Genomic DNA, 19,548 nt, shown 5'->3' on the forward strand with positions numbered 1-19,548 from the left:
ATGTTCAGCACTGAGACTAGCATGTTCAGCACTTAGACCAGTATGTTCAGCATTGAGACCAGCATGTTCAGTACTGAGACCAGCATGTGCAGCTCTGAGACCAGCATGTGCCGTATTGAGAGGAGTATATTCAGTATTGAGACAAGCATGTTCAGTACTGAGATTAGCGTGTTCAGTATTGAGAGGAGTATATTCAGTATTGAGACCAGCATGTTCAGTACTAAGACCAGCATGTTCAGTATTGAGAGGAGTAAATCCAGTATTGAGACCAGCATGTTCAGCACTGAGACCAGCATGTTCAGTATTGAGACCAGCATGTTCAGTGTCCAAACGAGCGGGAGCGAAGTTTGAGAGTTTTTATGATAAATGCATGCGCACACAACTTATGAAAATTATTTATCAACAATGAGACGAACCCTTGTCTCGAAATTTCATCAACAAATTTAACCATCGTTTTGTAGAGTCGTTAAAGTATAATAACAATACAAAACACATATAAGCCTATTTAAATATGTCACCAAGTCTTTGTAAATTGTTGACATTCTCTTAAAACTTACCCAACTGATCGGATTATACACAAATAGACAGATTTCTTTGGCCGAAAATCGTTATTAAAACTTGCTAAGCCTCACTTTTATCAAAGTTATGACCGGAAATTGAAATGCCGAGCGACAGAGAATAGAACGATTAAGTCGTGCGCATTTCACGAAAAATTAATGTGCGCATTTCACCAGTCTATAGCATTGTCGAATTGCCGAAGGTTTCTGTAATTAACGTAGGAGTACTGAAATCGTTTCATTTTTGCCGATTTCAAAGTAACTGACATTTTATACACTTTTAGTACTTTGGTATTCTAACTGATGTCCAAAACAGTGAACGTAAAGGAAATGACGATGATATTTTTTTCTAACGATTCTTCTTGGATTCTTGGATTGGATATTCTTCTTGATACTTCTTGATATTGTTAGCTATGACGTTTTGAAATATAAACAAAATTGTGCATTGGTTTTCTATTATTACTGTATTACTATTACTAAGTTTGGATTTTCTGTACGATACTTCTTGATATTGTTAGCTATGACGTTTTGAAATGTAAACAAAATTGTGCATTGGTTTTCTATTATTACTGTATTACTATATTAATAATATTGTTATTCTAATAATATCAGTGCATTTTACTTCTAATATTGCATTTCTCCTATTGCAGGGGGAGAGATATAAACATATAATCTTTTCCTTTCGTTATTGCTGTTTGTTGTATATAATAACACCCACACCCAGTACATTACAGCTACCATTGCAGTTATCCTAATGCGCTGCAGTGCCATTTGACTGCTAATATTGCAATTCTCAACCATCAGTACCCTTTCTTTTTTCCAATATCACTTTGGTTGTGGGCTGTATGACAGTGGAATTTCTAGTAAAGTAGAATGAGGAACACAGGCCACCATAATTATATTGATTGGGGCACCAGTAGACAGGGGTATCTGTAGTATTTGATATCTTGTTAGTCTTGATCTTACTGAGTTCCTTTTTTCACATTGCGTAACTTTGCCACCTGTTGCCACCTGTGGCCACCTGTTGTATCACACACCCTTTAGAATCTAGAATATAGAATATCTACTGGCATATTCACAGTGCGTGGATATGTGTACTTGTACTTGGTGATATGTGTACTCTTAGATAAGCGATATAAATAAGTAATAAGAGGACTCCAACTATTTGAGCCATCTTCATGAGATAGAACAAGGCTTATCACCTGCTCAAAGAAACTTATTCAGCTGAAGTTGCATTCTCTTTACAACGAAGGTAAGTATTTACAGAAATTACACCCTTACAGAACTAAAAACAGCATCTGTAAAAGCACTGCCCTATTTGAGTGATGCGCAGTGGCATCACAACAAGAGTCAGCGTCTAAAGGTCGAGGACAAACAAACCAATCCATTGGCCAGCCACTGCAACAGGATAGAAATGCTACCGTGTCTTGACCTGTTCTTACTTGCTGGATACCATTTCCTTCCTGTCGAGATAGTAACTCTGGTCCAGCAACAACCAGAAATCACTTAAACATTTGCATGCAGTTTTATGGAATAAAAAACTATTTACATAATGATAGTAGGATATATTGGCAATGTAATACAACGATTATGTATAGTGTAGATTATTGCAAGAAGAATCATGTAACACGGTGATCTAACAACAATATGTGTAGTGCAAGACCTACAACTGACAGATCATGAGATTTGATAGAGAAATCTAAATGTGATTCATGTCATATCAAGAGAGAGATCCTGAATCAACGAGACAAAGCTTGTCTTCAAAAGCACTGCTCTCTTATAGCTCACAGTTAAAATTTTATTTCCAAAGGTAAAGGTTAAAATAAGGACATGATCAGTGAAAATGATTATCTTAATAATATAGTCGCTTTCACACTACCATCAAGTTCAAACATTAGACCTTCCTTTGCTTCTCCGAGACAGAGAAGGCAGGAGAAAGTTTATAAGCAGGTATTGCTTCCTTGCTTTCTTCAACGTCATTTTCTGGTGGACAATCAGTCGGGTTTGTTATGTTCTCGTCAGCAGAGCAAGGATTGGTGTCAATCGTTCCAAATGCATGACACTTTTTGTCTTGCGGACACCAGCGACATCGATAAATCGGCAGCCATGAAGGCATTATTACACAGTTGTAGCAACTCTTCATGTCGACGCAGTCATCAGCATTTGCAGCAACAAATAAGAGTAAAGAAACACTGGTGAGTATGTAGCTATGCATGTCTGTTCACAAAATAATAAGCGTCGTCACCCAAAGATCAACAGGAAGACCGTAAGCTGAACGTCTCTATATTGTCAGTTGATGATAAGTTTACACAAGGGAGGAACTTGACATGAAACCTCTGATGGCGTTAGTTCTATTATAATGTAGCTAAGAGCTCTGGATAGATAACATGATATTTGGGAGATGCTGTCATAGAATTATCAATATTTGCAGCGAGCAGGTGATCTTGTTTAAAATGCATTAACAACAACTGAGCTAACGCATTTTTCCAAAGTCGATAAGCACTCTTGATCAGGGCTCTTGACAGTTTAGTGCAGTATAGTAGGTACTCTGCAGGTACAGGTTCATGATTAGCAATGTGCACAGTTAGAACAATTTCTGTTAACTGTTTGAAAGCCATGAAGCCTGTCGCAAAACCTTTTTGCTCACGTCAGCTGAGTACGTTTGCTAAACAGCAATGCTATGAACTTTGTTCTCTTCGGCGATATTGCAAGTAGATGATAAAACTGTGGCTGGCTGTAGCTGAAACTTGTAGCCGGTTGAACCCCAGCATCGGCCAAAAAGAGTTGTAATAGCTGTGGAAACTTTATCTTCTTGATAAAAATGTTCTTCAACCAGACACTGGTGAAAGTAGATTAAGATAAAGCAAGAGTGTTAACTGTAAAAATTGAAAACCGTCTTCTCCCTTTTCATGTTTTACAGCTAGAGAGCCGTTAATATACAGTTAAGTAACTACATTTATCACCTTTGTTTAAAGATACAATTAGCAGATCTAGAGTGAACCAGCTTAAATAAAATTATCTACAACTTGATAGTCAATTAGATTGAAGACATTCAAGTGGGTAGATTTTTTCCCTGAGCTGCATAAGGGATGGTCATGAGGAATATGATTGAAGTGGCATATCAGCTAGTGATGAGTACACATCTCTGTGTTACGCAATCTTATAAACTCATGAGTAAATACTCAGATAAGTACAAAAGTGACTATAGTTATTTATATTGGTCTTTATTTGTTAGCTAGACTGTCTACCAAATGCTGTTTGTCTGACCAAATGCTAAAATACTAGACAGTATTAACGGTTGTCATAAGGAAAAGGTCTAAACATATCTCTTGTGTGCTGAGTATAGATATAGTAAACCCTACTTACTATATCTACGGTTTATCTATGGTTTATCTATGGTTTTATACTTACTATATCTACGGTTTATCTATGGGTTTACTATATCTATGGTGCTGAGTGATGGAATAACTTGAGGAAGTTTTCTCATGGTGAGGTTCATCATAGTAAGAGGGTTTGGTTCTATTGCCATGGTCTAAGGTCCTAGGGGCATGTAAGGTAATAGAGCCAGCTTCCAATATTGATAAATTGAATGCAGAACAACTTTAACCTGCTGATGGTAGACTCCTATATAGTAACAAAGGTAGGTCATACTGTATGCTACTACTACTGGTAGACTCCTATATAGTAACAAAGGTAGGTCATACTATATGATACGATTACTGGTAGATTCCTATATAGTAACAAAGGTAGGTCATACTATATGATACTATTACTGGTAGACTCTTATATAGTAAGAAAGATGCATGTAGATCGTACTATGACACAACTACTAGTAGACTCCTATATAGTATCGAAGGAAATAGTAGCAAATTTATTGAAATGACGATTCCCATAGCATTTGACTAATTAATGTCAACACTAATACAATGCTTTATACCGAATTGCCTGCTCATTTTTTAAACTGCTCATTTAAAATAAAAAAGACAACTCTCAATTTGGTGTTTTATTTTTGTGGTAATGCACAGTTGCCTGTGAGACATTTGTCGCCAGTTCATGAAAAATTGGTTTAAATTTGCTAAAAATTGTTTACCAAGCCAGTAGTGATCAGTTGAGCATGGTCACTTCTTCTTGCTCCAATATGTACTGTCCAATAAAGCTGTGGTTTTAAGACTATATTTGACTATCCCCTTATTTTATTACCCTAATGGTAGGCTTATCATTTCTTGCAACTTTTAGCACGAAAATAATTCATTTGCTGATGACTCGTTGAAAAATGAGTCATGAGCAGTGCTGAAATGTTCTTCACAAATACCCGCAAATTCTGCTTTGCACTCATGTCATCAGGAGCACCGGCTAAGTGTGTCAATTCTTCACTCAGTGCTTGTATTGATGCATATGTCAGTATGATCACACCATGAGGACAGGCACTGTACTGTAGTCAATAGAGGTGAACAGTGTTGCTGATGTTGTATTTATAAAGCGTTTATCACACAGTGCACAATCATAGATAGTTTGACTCTAGCAAGGACTGATAGACTCGTACTTTATACATGGAGTTTGATAAGTTTATTAAATTTTTCACTAAAGCAGATTTTTCATTCAAATGACCACCTTGATTTTTCTAAATCTATGAAACATATTCGTAAGGAAAAATCAACAATAAGAAGATAAAATTATTTACATGTGTTAAATATGTAGTAGTTGTTGACATTGACCACAATCATTATCTTGTATTTGTATATAGCCGTTGTTAGACTCTTTGTTCATATTGACTTATTCATCTGTTATGTAATTCTTATGTAATGATCTTTTTACTCTCTTGTCTTACTTATGTAGTAAGTCAGTTTCTGTTTAGCTTTCATATATACAAGAGTAACAGGTTATGGGCCCAGACAGGCAAGTAAAGAAGCTGTACACGAGTTTGATACCAGAACGAAGACGATCGGCTATTATACTGACTGACCAACGACTGGTGAGCCAGGAGTTAAACAATTGATATCAGGAACAGTAAAACAAGGACTACTGAACCAGAACTTAGATTCTATCTCTCATTCTACAAAGGATAGTGATAAATGGACAATAGATAAGTTGGACAGTCAGAACTATCAGACATGGAAGTTTCAGATGAAACACATTTTGCTGGTAAAGGATCTATATAATATTGTGGATGGTTCTGAGAAAACACCAGAAGGTTCGGCTGATCAAGCGCTGAAAACTGCTTTTAAATCCAGGTATTGTAAGGCTTTCTCAGTAATTGCTCTGTCTGTTAGTACTGAACTTCTCTACTTAATAACAGATACAGAAGCACCTGATGTAGCATGGAAGCGGCTTTAAAACCATTTTGAACGCAATACATTAGCAAACAAGTTATTTCATAAGAAACAATATTTCAGAACAGTAATGAAGGAGGGTACACCTGTAGAACAGCACTTGAAACACATGAAAGGACTTACAGATAAACTCGCCGCTATCGATGCACCAATTTCTGAAAAGGATCAAGTAGTCACGCTCTTAGGCAGCCTTCCAAACAGCTATGCTCATCTTGCAACAACATTAGAAGCAAGAGTAGACAACAGTCTTGAGTTTGCTCAGCAGTCATTGATAAATGAAGAGTTGAAACGTAATGAGCGAAACTCAGATGAATCTAGTTCTGCCAGTGCATCTGACTCTGCATTGGTGTCAAGAAAGCAGCCTAGAGCCAGAAAACCCATTATCTGCTACAACTGTAATAAGCCTGGGCACAAGTCAACAGAATGCTCAGAGGACGGACGCCGACAGAACGCGCAGTTAGTGAGTGAATGTAGAAAAACTGTATGTGAAAGTGACAATGACTGTGTAGGCAATGAATTTACATTTATCACTCATCATGGCAACACATTTTCATTGCACAGTAACTCACCTTGGCTAATTGACTCTGGAGCATCGTGTCATATGTCACCTAACAGGGAAAGTTTTAATAGCTACAAGAAGCTAGAACAGATAGAAATGGTCAGCCTAGGTGATGGTCGAACAGTTGAAGCTGTGGGAGTTGGTGTTGTAAAAGTGATGCTAAAGCTCAATCGCAGAGTTCAATGTGCAGCTGTATTTTACAATGTACTTTATGTCCCTCAGCTAGCTAGCACTTTATTTTCAGTTCGAGCTGCCACTAAGAAAAGCTACATTGTTCAGTTCGGCCATACTCGATGTTGGATTAAAGATGCTAGTGGTCGAGCTAGGGCCATGGGTTCACTAGCTAATAAGGTGTTCAGTCTAGACTGTGTACAAACTGAAACTCAATATGCAAACACTGCTAGCGCAAAGATTTGGCATCAACGTCTAGTACATGTACATGTGAATGACTCTACTCTGAAAAAACTGAGCGAAGGAAATATATTCTGTGCTACAAGCTTACCTGCAATGAACATTTCCTCCTGTGAAGGCTGTGCTGAAGGGAAGATGACTCGTAAACCCTTCAAACCTGTGGGAGATATCAAGGCTACCCGTAAGCTAGAACTAGTACATTCAGATGTTTGTACAATGGAAACAGAATCAATTGGAGGTAGCAAATATTTTGTTACTTTTATAGACGATTTTTCTAGATACTGTGCTGTGTATTTTCTTAGAAACAAATCTGAGGTACCTGAGAAGTTCAAAGAGTTTGAAGCATATACAGCCAACCAATCTGGAGAAACCATTCCAACACTGAGATCAGATAGAGGTGGTGAATACTTGTCTCAAGAATTTACTGACTACTTGAAATCTAAAAGTATTCATCATGAACTCACATCAACCTACTCACCAAAACAAAATGGTGTTGCTGAGCGAATGAATAGAACTCTGTGTGAAGCAGCACGTTCAATGTTGTGCCATGCTAAATTGGCAAAGCAATACTGGGCTGAGGCCATTTCTACTGCTGCCTACGTTAGAAATCGGCTTCCCACTTCTTCACACAAGAATGATCTCACACCGTATGAAAAGTGGTATGAACGCAAACCCAACATAGACAATCTAAAGGTGTTTAGATGTATTGCTTATGCTCATGTTCCAGATCAACTGCTACAGAAACTTGACAAGAAGCGCCAGAAGCTAAGGTTTATAGGATACAGCAAACAGTCAAAGGCATACCACCTGCTTGATGAATCAACTGGTAAAGTCACTACTAGGCGAGACGTGGTATTTGATGAAACGAACTTTACAAACACCGTTAAACCATCATGTGACCAATATACAAAGCAGAAATCTATTGTTGTTGAACATTCAGTAAATGAACAGACAACTCCTAACTTCTCTGGGCAATGCATTGGTGAAGGGCAACAGCGACGCTTATCTGCTCACAAACGTAGATCTCCGGTCCGCTATGGAATTGATGAGTATATAAGCCAAGCTCAACATGTCAAAACTATGTGGGAGTGTTAAATATGTAGTAGTTGTTGACATTGACCACAGTCAATATCTTGTATTTGTATATAGCCGTTGTCAGACACTTTGTTCATATTGACTTACTCATCTGTTATGTAATTCTTATGTAATAATCCTTGTACTCTCTTGTCTCACTTATGTAGTAAGTCAGTTGCTGTTTAGCTTTCATATATACAAGAGTAACACATGTACATACAATGGTGGTAATAAGAAGGTGATGCTTAGAATGGCACATTGACAAAAAGCCAAGCCTTTCTATGTTTTTTTTAAAAAGCTTTGAAACAATAAAACTTTAACATAGCTATTGCACAGTTATTGCACAATTATTGTTATTATTATTATTAAAAAATATAGAATAAATGGAACATTTTAGCAATGGTCGAGGCTTAAGGCATAAACATGGCGGCGTTGATACTACCAAATACCACATATATTTATAAAATTCTGATCTTGCTTGAAGCTGTCGACCTTAAGAAATAATTTAGGATGTAATTAAAGTGCTTCATAAAAGATTGCTCTGTATGGGTCTTGAACTCAGGACATTCAGCTTAATAGAGCAACACTCGAGCACTTGAGATAATCAACTGCCATCCAAAGTTGTAGAATAATCTGGACTACAATAGGAGAGGTGTTCCGTCACCTTGAAAGTATTCTCACAGGAGGAAAGAGTTGTAAGAGAATACTGCCAGAACTCGACGCGCTACCTATTGCTTGTTTTATATGAAAAAACTAGCTCACTCCAAGCATTGCCAAGCTAAATCGACATTTTTAGAACTTTCATTTTCCAAATAACTGCGTCACGACCCACCTGAGTAGAAACTCAATAAAATGCTTTTGCTTCCGTTGAAGACAGTTACTTCCAAAATACGTCTATATGGATTGTGGTGGTGACAGCCGTTTAGTAATTTGAGCTAAGAATACAACAAATCTTTTGCAGCGCTGAGCTTAGTGCTCATACTGTATATGATTAGCTTCCATAGATTTCATAACATAGTAGTCTTTATCAACTCACTGAAGTAGTATGAGTATCCATGTCTATGCTTGCCACTATTATAGTAAATCTACTTACACCTCATTGTTGTACTTATCGCTGAATCTGTTTTGCTGCACCTCACTGTACATGCATAAACAGTTGCTGTTAAATTATGATATTAGAATATGGCATCTTGATATAATAAACCATGACAATTGTCATATAGCAAAACTTTTTAAGGAAATCCCAAAAAGCTATTTCTGTCTGTCCATCCATCTGTCTGTCTATCCGTCTGTCTGTCCATCCATTTGTCTGAAGTTATGGCTGAATGTTGGGAAAAATATTGCGCCGTGCCACGTTGACATGATGAGTGATGACGATGTTCAATAACTGTGGGATAAAAATGTACTGCCAATAGATGTTACTTAGTAAGTATGTCAACTGCTGGTTTTACCTTGCAACTTTTTTACTCAAAAAGAACTTCTTTTTTGGAGTTATCATCACTTGTTGGATAATTACCACCTGCATTCCATCCTTCAGCGTTCAATTTGAGTCACTCAAACCTGTTATAGTTGATCTGATACTGGGTGACCTACTTGCATATTTACAGCGTGTGAGACTTGCTGATGGTATGTGTACTTTAGGAAAGTAGTAGAAGTAAGAACTCGGTAAACCACATATCTGAATCACCTCAGAGGATAGAAATAGACCAGCCTATATGATAATTCTGCAGCAGTTGTCTTCTCTTTACAAAATGTTTGTTCATAATGTATGTGGTACCATCTAAATCCTACTGTTGCTACTGTCCGCCAACTCAACGAGCATAAGCATGTATATAACACTGTTACATATATATTATTAATATTATAATAAACCATCTATCTATGGCATAGTTAGTTTAAGAGAAACTTATGTAACATGCCGATGTAACAACTAGGCTACAGTGCATAACGTAAAAATGATGAATTACGAGATTTGATAGGAAAAATCAAAATGCGTTTTGTGTCACATCAAGCGAAAAATCCCAAATCAACTAGATTCAGCACTACTTCAAACGCACTGCTCTCTGTAGCTCACAGTTTAAATCCTGGTTCAGGTGAAGGTTAAAATAAGGTCACGACACGATCAGTGAAAATTGTCACCTTGATAATATAGTCACCTTCATATTACCATCGAGTTCAAACTTTAGACCTTCCTTTGCTTCTCCGAGACAGAGTAGGCAGGAGAAAGTTTGTAAGCAGGTATTGCTTCTTTGCTTTCTTCAGCATCAACTTGTGGTGGACAGTCAGCCGGGTTTCTTATAATCTCATCAGTAGAGCACGGGTAGATTTCAAGCGTTCCAACCGCATGACACTTTTTGTCAAGTGGACACCAGCGACATTGATAAATCGGCAGCCACGAAGGCGTAGTTACACAGTTGTAGCAACTCTTCATGTCGATGCAGTCATCAGCACTTGCAGCAGCAACTAAGAGTAGAGAAACACTGACAAGTGTGTAGCTATGCATGTTTGTTCACAAGAGAATAAGCGTTGTCACTCAAAGACAAACAGAATGAATATAAAATGTACGTCTTTACATCGCCAGTTGATGGTTTGCTTACATAAAGGCGGGACTAACTTGAAGCCTCTAATGATATTCCTTATACCATAACTAGCAGGTTTTGAGAAATAACATGATGTTTGGAAGACATTGTCATAGAAGTACAAATATTTTCAGCAGTCTTGCAGTCGTGTTTAAAGTGGATAAACATCCATTTAACTGTCACATTTTTTCAAAAGTCTATGAGCACTTTGAGGGTTCTCAGTAATTTAGTGCAGTTATGCAGGTACTCTGAAGGTACAGGTTCATGATTAACAATGTGCACAGTTGAAACAACTTCTGTTTACCATTTGAAAGTCATGGAAAATGTTAGCAAAACCTTTTTGCTCAAGTCAGCTGAGTAAGTTTGTTAAGCAACATTGCTATGCTGTTCTTGTTCTCTTTGCCTCTATTTTGCAGCTAGAGTTTTTATATACACAAGAAACAGCTCAGCTACATGTACGTATGTACAGCAAAAATACTGCAAGCCAACATACAAATTTCACAGGAACTTGCTCTTTGCAAGGCTGTGATAACCCCAGTCAATTAGGACACTTGTCATTTATTACTTGAGTACCTCCTATCAATGGTGAGCAATCTGTTTCAATATGGCTGTTTGCGAAAATTTAATAAAATATTAAATGAAACAAAATATTTTTTCTGTTCTAACAGGCAAGTCTGCAACAGAAGTTAATTGATACACAAAAGATTATCGGTAAAGTAACTACGTCCATGATATTTGTTTGAAAAAACAAATAGGAGGTCTAGAACCAATGAACCAGTTTAAATAAAACTATCTACAACTTAACTATAAATGTGATTGAAGACATTCAGATGGGTAGACATTCTCTCTGAGCTGTATTAGGGATGGTCATGAGGAATAGGACTGAAGTGGCATATCAGCTGGTGATGAGTACACATCTCTGTGTTACTCGATCTTATAAACTCAAGAGTAAATACTTAGATAAGTACAAAGATGACTATACTTATTTATATTGCTCTTTACTAGTTAACTAAACTGTATATAGAAGTACTTTACTTGTTGGTAATACCTATACTCACATGTATTTTCTGTAGGACGCCAACTTCCTCGCTATTTCTCAATTACATGTACATGTTTGTGAGAAACAGGTGAATACTTCACATTCACATACAGGTATATAATTTACCTGCATGCAACGTTCCTGAGGCGCTTGGTTGTTGCTCAGATGAATGGTAAAATACTAGACAGTATTAATGGTTGTCATAAGGAAAAGGTCTCTATATATCTCTTGTGTGCTGAGTGATGGAATAACTTGAAGAAGTTTTCTCATGGTGAAGTTCATCATAGTGAGAGGGTTTGTTGCTATTGCCATGGTCTAAGGTCCTACAGGCAGGTAGGGTAATAGAGCCAGCTCCAAATATGGATGAATTAAATGCAGACCAACTTTAACCTGCTAGCGGTAGACTCCTATATAGTAACAAAGATAGGTCATACTATATGATACTACTACTGGTAGACTCCTATAATTATAGTAACAAAGGTAGGTCACACTATATGTTACTACTACTGGTAGACTACTATATAGTAACAAAAGTAGGTCATACTATATGCTACTCTACTACTACTGGTAGACTCCTATGTAGTAGTAAAGGTGAGTCACACTATTTGATACTAGGATCGATCGCTGCAGAGGATGTGAATCTTTAGCCTTGGTGTTGAAGTTGAATGGGATCAAAGTCAAATAAAATGAGGAAAAACTATCATGCCAAAACGTCTAATTCGTTGCCAATGTGCTGCCAGTAATATGATTACAAAAGATTAGTTGTGTCTGCTGTTTATTATATAGCCAAGCCCTTAAAGGAAGTGATATTTCTGTCAAGGCTTTCGCAGCTAAATACCGACAGTGGGTGCGGCAGAGCATGCTGTGAGGGCAGAGGTTGTCACGAGGTTGGCCATGTCACTGTTAGTGTATTGTTGTGAGAGCTGTAACAGACTGCAGGCACCCCCTTGTAGGTTCTCTATCTAGCTGAAGAAGCCGCAAGTACCTCCTCTTAGCTAATCAGATTCCAAGTGAGAAGTTGCTCAGTGTTTTCATCAAAGTCTTAGAGATGGGAAGCTTTAGCTTCATTCTCATCCCGGGTCTGTTTGTGAAATTGATCAAGACAACCAATAGACTCGGTTGATATACAGAGTTTAGTAACAGAAACTGAAAGCTCACCTTATTGTACAACTCTATGGTATTATAGCCTTAGGAGAGTCTAATGGAGTCACCAGCATGTTTCATATATCAGAACTAGCTCAGCCATTGTAGGGGACCTCTGATCACATATAATACGAATACAACATAGCTTTCATCAGATATCAGTATTTTACTGTAAAAATAACTTACAAATGGCGATTATGTATGAAAGTCTCAGCTGCACTGAGACACTTCACCGCAACCTTTTAAATTGCAAAAGATTTTTAAGGAAAAAAACTTTTAAAAGATTTTAGCTTTAAATGGAAATTTTGGCTACACTTGAATCATTACAGACAGTTCATATGCAATATGTTTCTGAGATACATCAGAAAGCATTCTCTTTAATCAACATATTGAAAACAATCAATAATTATTATATATTATATTATTATATAATATTGAAAATAATCAACAAGGCATTCAATGCATTTAACATTGTTTAACATTGTTTAACACATACAGGTTTTACATTAACCTGTCTTTGAACGCCACCTCTATATGATCGCCATTATAGGAGAAGGGTTGAAAAATAGAGTGCCATCTTTTAATCGAACAACACTTCTATTAGAACGCCACTATTTGATACTCTTGACCTCTACGAACCCATAATATCAAATGATCAGTATTGTCCACAAAACCATACTAATAATGAGTCGATCACATCAATAACAATTAATTTGTTCCTTGTTCCTGTTCGTATCGAAGTCCATTTTCTAACTCCAAGTCTTTATGGTTTTTTGATAAAACTTTAAATACAACGCAATAGAAATAATTATTAACTGTATCAGGCTAATAATAGTTCATTGTTTAACGCAATTTTGATACTTTTAAGTATTTTAAAAAGGTTTTCGCATTTACGATGGAATTTTTGCTACTACGTAGTTCAAGGCTAACAGTTTGAGACTATTTTGATTACATGCAGTTGCTTTTTAGTAAAAGTCTATACATGTGTTCCAAAGCGCATCGTGTAAAAGTTTTGCTCAGCTACAAAATTGTATGGAGAGTAATATCGACTAGTTCAGCTGTGCAAAAGAGAAGTTGAGGTCAGAAGACACTGTGGGAGCATTAAACAGCCAGAGTAATATAAAATGGTTTCAAGCGGAGGCAACAGTCAGAACACAACTGGCTGAGCAAATGATGCTAATATTTTTGGTTTAAAAATGTTGATTTTGGTTTCTGAATGTATCATAAACATGGTTTATTTATGTCACTTGTTCTTGAATATATATTTGTAGCATTTGCTAGATTATTATTCTATAATCTATAAATTTGAAAATTTATAGTATATTTGTTGATAACATAATTTTGCTAATCTAACCTCAGCTTACAACAGATAGATGCTCGTAACTCCTTTTCTATTGCACATAAAAAGCCTGTTTTGGCCGCAAACTGTAGGAAACATAATTATCTATGATTGCAATGAGCTTTTATGCAACCTTGTTAAATATGAAAATGCTGTATAATAATATAAATAAAGAAGATGAAAATATGTCTTCAAAATTAAAATGAATAAAACACTTGAAAGCTCCAACAAATTTTGACGCAAGCTACAGGATCATAGGTCAACTGCAAACAATAGATATCAACTGGTAGACAGATGTACCAGTTTCTCAATGCATATTTATTTAAAGACTTACAACAACTTGGAAATAAGTTAGCAGATTTCTTGTGTCTAAAAGGGTTAATGTAGCACCGCCTGAAGCAGAATCTAAATTATAGGCGACATTCGATTTGCTTGTGAAAGGGAATTGAAATTTATCTTTTCAATATTCTGATGAGGTGTTTGAAAAATACAACGCCACCCTTAATTTGAAGGTCACTTCTAATAAAGCGCCATCTAAAAAAAAAGTTGAAAAATAGAATGTCATCGCGTTCATACAAAGGTTTTACGATAAATGTAGTACATGTATGTGAGCTGTAAATGTGAAATGTTATGTTTTGTTGTTTTGCTGCTGAGAAGTGTCATAATTTATTTTGCAAATATTGTCTTTGACAATTAGATTACATTTTAGTGGAGTTATTCTACAATTCAGAATTTAATGTGTAAATACTATACTTAGAACAACAAATAAAGAGTAATAATGAAGTTAGTTAAATACAGTCAAACTTAACATACTGTAAACATAACTATATTTATAGATAAAAGACTGTGACGGTCACACGGGTCCCAGATTCACACTGGAATATGAAAAGTAAAAAGCGGAATTTCTTGCACATTGTCGATATGTCATAGTCAAACTTAACATACTGTAGACATAACTATACTTATAAATAAAAGACTGTGACAGTCAAACGGGTCCCAGATTCACACTTTGGAATATAAAAAGTAAAAAGCGGAGTTTCTTGCACATTGTCGATATGTCATAGACTGTTGCATATACTAAATATTATGAAATGTAATTTCAAAAAATCCGAAAGCTTGCATTGATAAAAAAAAACTAATTTTACTCGTCATCTTTAAAAAGATCTGTTCGAGGTACCTGGAATCCTCAAACAAAATAGCATGGCGAAGAGCGGATGCTGCTCATTCTAACCACACATTACATCATGTTGCCTAGTGTAACGTGACACCCAAAACTAGGCCATTTAAAGAGCAGCTAGGAAATATACATATGAGGTTGATGTTGAGGGACAGGCTAGTGCACTGAAAAACTGACAAGATTCGATTCCATTCTTAACTTTAACGATCTTATAGATCTAATGTGATGTTAAACTCAACATGCCCATTATCCATGATTATCTTTTTTTTTAACCGACTTTTTGATTTTACCACAGCTTCATAGCTAATATTCTACATATAACAGTCTAATAACAGTTTAGAATTCGTTTCTGGTTTAGAATATGAAACACGGTGTCAATATCACTGCTACGTGGCCCACTTAGCATGCTGTAAAATTTTTTATCAAAACATGCTTACTGCGAGCTCTCACCTGGTTTGCCTTAAACAAATGCAATACAAGAGGATCAGTTCATGTGAGAAACAAACTGGTATACGCCACTGATCTTAGTTTACGTATACGGCTGGTCTACAGCAACATTCAACTTTTGTTTGTAATCATCATCAGAAGATGAAGTAGCTGGTAGAAAACAGTAGTAACATTGATAGAAGAGCTGTGGAGCTTTGCAATTGGAATAGCTCTATGTCTTGCATAGGTCTCTATGTATATGACATAGCTTGCTGAAGACATAGTACAGGCTCATTCCTTGTAAAGTGTTTTGAATGTGTGGTTTAACCAGGAAACTTGTAGATGGCTTGAAGTGCTTTGTAACAATAATACTGGCCAATACTGATTGCTCTTGCTTAAACTTGCACAGTAAACATCATTACAGCAGTAAGACAGTTTCAAGATGCAGATATGTCAACCTAAAGCTGTTTCCTATCACCCTCAAGAATATGACATCTACAAATCTAAATATTTAATTATGGATTAACCTAGAGGACTGGAAACAAGGAAGTTAGTTCTCTGCTGTTATTCTATTGAATGCAAAAATGTACAAAAGCGTAAAGTGAAAAAGTCTAGTCAGCAAATCAGAGGCTACTAAATACTTTCCCTTCTATAAATTGCACCTGCTGCAACACTTCAGTTGCTCGTTGAGAGTCGTTTTATTTACAACAGACAGCTGATAACTATCACTGTCATATAAACAGAAACCTCCAACTGATTATGTGACGTAACAAAATACTTAATAGCCTTTAATTATTTAGAGTTTTACATTTATGTGCCAGTTTAAATCTTATTAATATGAAACTAAGGCTAATTATTATCTGTATTTTTGGTCAAGATTTGAGAATTGTAGAAAATGAATCAACAGCAGAAAACCATAGAAATACTATGAAAAGTATAACTTGTTTAAAGAATGAACAAGCTGATTTATTGTTTATTTATTAATTAAGAGTCAACTACTGTATTTATTACCTAACAAGTTGTCTGCTCACTTTTTTTACAAAAAAGACAACTCTTAATTTTCTTTACCATTGTTGGCCATATTCAGTTGTTTATGATACATGTATATTTTTAGCTTATTCACTGAACTGCTTCATAAATTTGCTAACAACATCGTTAGCTGATTTACTATGAACACATCCAGAATTTTTTGTTGTTCATCAAGTTACATAATATAATACATCCAAAAATCAAGAGAGCACGCAGTCGTATGCTATATTATCTATCGCGTTTGCTTGAGGAAAAATATAAAAAAATAGCAAGGACCTAAGAAGTAGTTTAATCAACACAAACCACTGAAACCAGCATGTTCAGTATTGAGACAAGCATGTTCAGTACTGAGACCAGCATGTTTAGTGTTGAGACCAGCATGTTCAGTATTGAGACCAGCATGTCCAGCACTGAAACAAGCATGTTCAGTACTGAGACAAGCATGTTCAGTATTGAGACCAGCATATTCAGTACTGAGACCATCATGTTCAGTACTGAGACCAGCATGTTCAGTCCTGAGACCAGCATGTTCAGTACTGAGACCAGCATATTCAGCATTGAGACCAACGTGTTCAGTACTGAGACCAGCGTGTTCAGTACTGAGACCAGCATGTTCAGTACTGAGACCAGCATGTTCAGTACTGAGACCAGCATGTTTAGTACTGAGACCAGCGTGTTCAGTATTGAAACCAGCATGTTCAGTACTGAGACCAGCGTGTTCAGTACTGAGACAAGCATGTTTAGTACTGAGACCAGCATGTTCAGTATTGAGACAAGCATGTTCAGTACTGAGACCAGCATGTTTAGTGTTGAGACCAGCATGTTCAGTATTGAGACCAGCATGTCCAGCACTGAAACAAGCATGTTCAGTACTGAGACAAGCATGTTCAGTATTGAGACCAGCATATTCAGTACTGAGACCATCATGTTCAGTACTGAGACCAGCATGTTCAGTCCTGAGACCAGCATGTTCAGTACTGAGACCAGCGTATTCAGCATTGAGACCAGCATGTTCAGTACTGAGACCAGCATGTTTAGTACTGAGACCAGCGTGTTCAGTATTGAAACCAGCATGTTCAGTACTGAGACCAGCGTGTTCAGTACTGAGACCAGCATGTTCAGTACTGAGACAAGCATGTTTAGTACTGAGACCAGCATGTTCAGTACTGAGACCAGCGTGTTCAGTACTGAGACCAGCATGTTCAGTACCGAGACATTTGTGGCCAGTTCATGAAAAATTGGCTTAAATTTGCTAAAAATTGTTTACAAGCCAGTGGTGGTCAGTTGAGCATGTTTATTTTTTTTTGCTCCAATATATACTGCCCAATAAAGCTGTGGTTTTAAGACTGTATTTAACTATCCCCTTAGTCTATTTCCATAGTGATAGGCTTATCATTTCTTGCAACTTTTAACACTAAAATAGTTAATTTGCTGACTCGTTGAAAAATAAGTCACGAGCAGTGCTTAAATGTTCTTCACAAATACCCACAAGTTCTGCTTTGTACTCTTCTCATCACAGCACCTGCTAAGTGTGTCAATCCCTCACTCAGTGCTTGTATTGGTGCATATGTCAGTATGATCACACCAAAGGATATACACTGTACAGTAGTCATTAGAGGAAGTCCTTAGAGCTGAACAGTGTTGCTGATGTTGTATTTATAAAGTGTTGATCACACAGTGGACAATCATAGATAGTTTGACTCTACCGTGGGCTGATAGGTTGGACTTTCCACATGGAGTTTGATAAGTTTATTAAGTTTTTCATTAAAGCAGATTTTTCATTCAAATGACCACCTTGATTTTTTAAATCTATGAAACATATTCGTCAGGAAAAATCACAATAACAAGATAAAAATTATTTACCTGTACATACAATGGTGGTAATAAGAAAGTGATGTTTAGAATGGCACATGGAAAAAAACCAAACATTTCTATATTTTTTAAAAGCCTTGAAACAATAAAACTTTAACATAGCTATTGCAACATCATTATTATCATTACTAGACGATCAATTGTTATTATTATTATTAGATAATGTAGAATAAATAGAATGTTTCAGCAATAGTTGAGGCTGAAGGCATAAACATGGCGACGTTGATATCACCAAATACCACACATATTTATAAAACTCTGAACTTGCTTGAAACTGTCGACCTGAAGAAATAATTTAGGAAGTTATTAAAGTGCACATAAAATATTGCTCTGTACAGGTCTTGAACTCAGGACATTCAGCTTAATAGAGCAACACTCTACCACTTGAGATAATCAACTGCCATCCAAAGTTGTAGAATAATCTGGACTACAATAAGATTGGTGTTCTTTCACTCTAAAAATATTCTCACAGGAGGAAAGAGTTGTAAGAGGATACTGCCAGAACTCGACGTGCTACCTCTTGCTTGTTTTATATGAAAAACAAGCTCACTCCAAGCAATGCCAAGCTAAATCAACAATCTAAGAACTTTCATTTTTTACATAACTACCTCACGATCCACCTGAGTAGAATCTCAATAAAGTGCCTTCGCTTCCGTTAAGGACAGTTGCTTCCAAAGAACGTCTTTATGGATTGTTGTGGTGACAGCCGTGTAGCAATTTGAGCTAAGAATACAACAAATCTTTTGCAGTGCTGAGCTTAGTGCTCATACTGTATATACATTAATTAGCTTCCTTAGATTTCACACCTTAGTAGTCTTTATCAACTCACTGAAGTAGTATGAGTATCCATGTCTATGCTTGCCACTATTATAGTAAATCTACTTACACCTCATTGTTGTACTTATCACTGAAGGTGTTTTGCTGCACCCCATTGTACATGCATAAACAGTTGCTATTAAATTATTATATTAGAATACGGCATCTTGATATAATAAACCATGCCAAGTGTCATA

The 19,548-nt window shown here is 36.4% G+C and overlaps 1 protein-coding gene across 1 annotated transcript; it reads left to right on the top strand.

The window, feature by feature from the left end:
• The first annotated feature begins 16,979 nt into the window (after positions 1-16,979).
• On the top strand, positions 16,980-17,897 carry LOC137399748 (uncharacterized). Its single transcript, XM_068085996.1, has one exon. The coding sequence runs from the start codon at positions 16,980-16,982 to the stop codon at positions 17,895-17,897; it is 918 nt and encodes a 305-aa protein (XP_067942097.1).
• Positions 17,898-19,548: the final 1,651 nt, after the last annotated feature.

This window comes from Watersipora subatra, chromosome 1 (genome assembly GCF_963576615.1).
Source record: "Watersipora subatra chromosome 1, tzWatSuba1.1, whole genome shotgun sequence".
Taxonomy (NCBI): domain Eukaryota; kingdom Metazoa; phylum Bryozoa; class Gymnolaemata; order Cheilostomatida; family Watersiporidae; genus Watersipora; species Watersipora subatra.

Coding starts and splice junctions, on each gene's coding strand:
- LOC137399748 (XM_068085996.1), top strand. CDS start 16,980: ATGTTCAGTATTGAGACAAGCATGTTCAGTACTGAGACCAGCATGTTT.